The sequence below is a fragment of the Sprattus sprattus genome (genome assembly GCF_963457725.1).
Source record: "Sprattus sprattus genome assembly, chromosome: 15".
Lineage (NCBI taxonomy): Eukaryota > Metazoa > Chordata > Actinopteri > Clupeiformes > Clupeidae > Sprattus > Sprattus sprattus.
In genome coordinates this window covers 22,260,850-22,264,463 of record NC_137913.1, presented here as the reverse complement: position 1 = coordinate 22,264,463, position 3,614 = coordinate 22,260,850, and the positions used below count along the sequence as shown (strand labels likewise).

Below are 3,614 nucleotides of genomic sequence, written 5' to 3'. Positions count from 1 at the left end.
AGTATTAAACCCACATATATATGTAGTTTTGTTCTTTGGGTGCCTAGAATTAGAATAGAATTTCTAATTTTTACATTTGTAGGTTAATTTAAACTTTTGTATGTGTAGGGGCATCACATAACTTTGTTCTGTTCTTAAAATTCCATAACCCCCTTGGGAAGTTCCACTGGAGTGATATATCCCTGGGATAACTACATATCTACCATTTAGTTATAAATATGGCATTGGTAATGTTACCCCATCCCTTTCACAACCTTGCCCTCCTCTCCTGTTCAACTGGTAGTCAGACACAGCCACACTTTATGGCCGAATGCTTTTTCATGGTGTGGTATATCAAGTTGTCGTCCAGAAATGACAGGTCATCGTCGAACGCGATTGGACGGCAGCAGGCATGGGGCGGGCTGTCCCGCAGCAGTTTCTTGTTTTGGGTGAGATTGTTGAGGATCTTGTCATAGTTGGTCTCTGAGTTGGCGCAGGGCCCACTGCAGTACTTGAAGATCATCTCCTCTTTGGTTTGGTAGCCCAGCCCGAGGTCGGACACGTTCAAGTGGACCTGCTTCAGCTTGCAGCCGTGACCCTGGCTGCCCTTTCCTTGCCGTCTCCCGCCTTGACCCGCTGCCCGCGTGCCCCCGCGTTGCCCTCTGCCTCCTCCCATCTGTACCCTCCTCCTCGACCGTTTCTCTCTCGGCACAGAGTCTTTGTCCTGCTCGGCTGATGTCCTCAGCCTACTGATAGTGCTCTTGATGAAGTCCAGCACGTCCTCTAGCTGCTGGGGACTCTGGGTTGCCATATCGTCTGCGAGATCAACAGACACAAAGAGATGTTTGAATGATTTACCTCAGGCTGAAGGGACCGGTTATTTGATATTCATAGGTAATAATGATATGCCATAGTCAATAATTCCATCTTATTTGTACCTAGTATAAATGTTACTGGGTGAGACTCTTTTGATTTGACCTGCGGACAGAGGTGAGAAATCCCTTCCCCCTCCGGGTCAGGACAAAGAGTATTGCAGCCATGGCCTATTTGAATAGATGGTTACACCCCTAAACATTATGTATATAACAGCCTGTCCTTCAAGGAGTAGGCAGATTATCTTGAGGCGAAGCTCTTGGGTGAGTGGAGCTCAAGCTCTGTCTCACAATGGTGGCCGCCATTGTACAAGATTAAAACCTGAAACATGACTGACAAACCCACGCCTGAGTCTTCCAATATATGGTTTAAAATGAATTTCCATCAGGGCCTATCACTTTGGAAGGCAAAGATGCCTCCTCCACCCTTAAAAGACACATCTGATGTACTCACTTCTGTTTTGACCAAAAAAGAACCAAGATAAGTCCTTCAAGGTCCCTGTACTGACATGATACTGCACTTCAACAGCGATTGCTTTCAAAGTGGCCACACACAATGAGGCCTGACACAAAGTCCTTCCAAAATACGATATGGTTCATACTATTACATAAAGAATATCAGCCATAATGCCTGTTTTGTTCACAGCATTGATAACAGCTCAAAAGGTGTACTCCGGGGGTTTAAGGTCTAGGTGTAAACCACCGAACATCAAACAGGTGCTGGCCCGAAACGGAGCTCATTTTCAGTGGTGTCAACTGTTCCAAGCACAGGTGACATGAAACTGGACTCCCTCAGGACCTCACTTCACTCAATCAACCGCGGTATCAGGTGTGACCCAGAATAATTGCAATGTCTCTTCAAAGACACCTGTAATGTGCACACTAGTAATGTGCAAATGCAACAGCAGTCCCATAATTCTTTCACGCAACAATACATTGTAAATGTATGAGGCTAGATCATAAATTGCAAAGAAGAGGAGCATTTCAAAAAGCAGAGCCCTTCTCTTTATGGGCCAATCAAATTGATACATTTGAACAACCACAATACTACTACCCCCCCTCCCCCCCCCACACAATACTACTACCCCCCCCCCCCCCCCCTGTGATTTCAAAACCACAAACAGTTTTACATTAACAACATCAAGCTGAGATTAATCAAGTGGCATGGCAACACAATGCAAAGTGGAGTCTGACTAAATGAATAATGACAGCCAGATTGGATCGATGTGAGATGCCAGCTCTGTTTGTTTAATTGCCCTACAGTTTCTCTGTGTCAGACAGTGGTGCAAAGAAATATTCTAAAATGCACACAGATGTCAATGTCTAGTCAACCACACTTTAGGGAGAAATGAATCATTTTACCTTTCCCTTTGTTTGATGATTCGTGTTGTCTGTTGTCTGTTATACTTGGTGACTCTGATGCTGAGGAGGATGCATCCAGCCGTCTCTGTGAGTCATAACGAAGTTGTCCCCCTGGGAGGGACTGTAGACTTCTCAAAAGTGGGTTTGTGAGGACGTGGTCCAGCAGCAAGTAACAAGTGAAAACTTTATCCCATAACTTCATTGTAGATCCTGGTTCCAGGAGGGATCTGCATCAAAACAATTGGAGTTTCACCTTTTAACCAACATGATGATCATTCTGTCATCCGCTACTAAATGAATATCTGATGATTGCCTACACAAGGTTGCCAGACTTCGCCTAGTTGCGTATTTCCAGACTACAGCATTTGATTTGACTCAAGCCACTGACTCTAACATAAATGACTGAGTGACACTAGGATGCCAGGAGTTCTGGATAACCCCCAGATGGGGCTACATTTACAGTCAATTCTAGTTTCAAAGTGCCACAATTGATCTGGGTTAATAGAATATGTCTATAGAAATGTCTTTGGACATATTTTATTTGAAGGAATAAGAACATATGCATAATTTCTATTTACCCCCTTGAGACTTAAATTATTCAATTATGAAGTTTAGCTAATTTTGCAGAATTAACATAATTAAAGGATTTCAAGATGGTTGCAACAAATCTTCAAGCACTGCTCTAAAAAGACAAGAAAACACTTAACATTTAATAAAATACAACAAAATGTCAATAACTCACCTTATAATGGTTCCATGATTTGATTTCAACCAAAAAAATTACGTAAAGAGACACATTTTTTGCTCACATCCATGATGGACAACCTTTTAGAAACATCCATGGAGGATTTCTTCAAATGTCATACTCCTGTACTGAATAATCTCCAAATTGTTATTCGTAACTCCAAATGGTGTGAATACAACATGAAATCCCCTCTCAGAATGAAAAGAAAAGAGTTAGAGTTGGAATAAAATCAACAAGAAAAACTGGCATTCGAGCAGATGGTCCAGAGAAAATCCCACACTTTATCTCTTAAGTGGCCAGCGAGATCAGAAATGTAAAAAGCGATCCAGGTGCCTTATCATTGATGGTAAATTCCTCGGAATAAATAGAAAAAATAACGGCGATTAAAATGTATCCCGTCTCTTCAGTTTAATGATTTCCCCAAATTCTTTTATCATGTCAGACAGCCTTCGTTACCCTCCTACCGATGACGTTAAGGAACGCAATTGCCTCTTGTGCCCTTTGCACAACTTTTACGCTTAGACTTTTAACTTGATCGTGGTCAGAAAAAAAGGGTATCTGTCAGACTACCGTGTGAGCATGGAAAGCTTCTGCAATTTCTATGTGACTTCTGCGTTCGTGCCAAAAACAGTGCGCCTAGCAAATCAAGTCTCTAG

General features: G+C 42.5%; 1 protein-coding gene across 1 annotated transcript; it reads right to left on the bottom strand.

Annotated features, from left to right (window-relative positions):
- Positions 1-283: 283 nt before the first annotated feature.
- Positions 284-2,415, bottom strand: gdnfb (glial cell derived neurotrophic factor b; the record flags this gene model as incomplete). The annotated part of the gene is made up of 2 exons (XM_080852836.1): positions 284-795; positions 2,214-2,415. 2 exons carry the CDS (start codon positions 2,413-2,415, stop codon positions 284-286), a joined length of 714 nt encoding a protein of 237 aa, XP_080708962.1.
- Between the last annotated feature and the right edge of the window lie 1,199 nt (positions 2,416-3,614).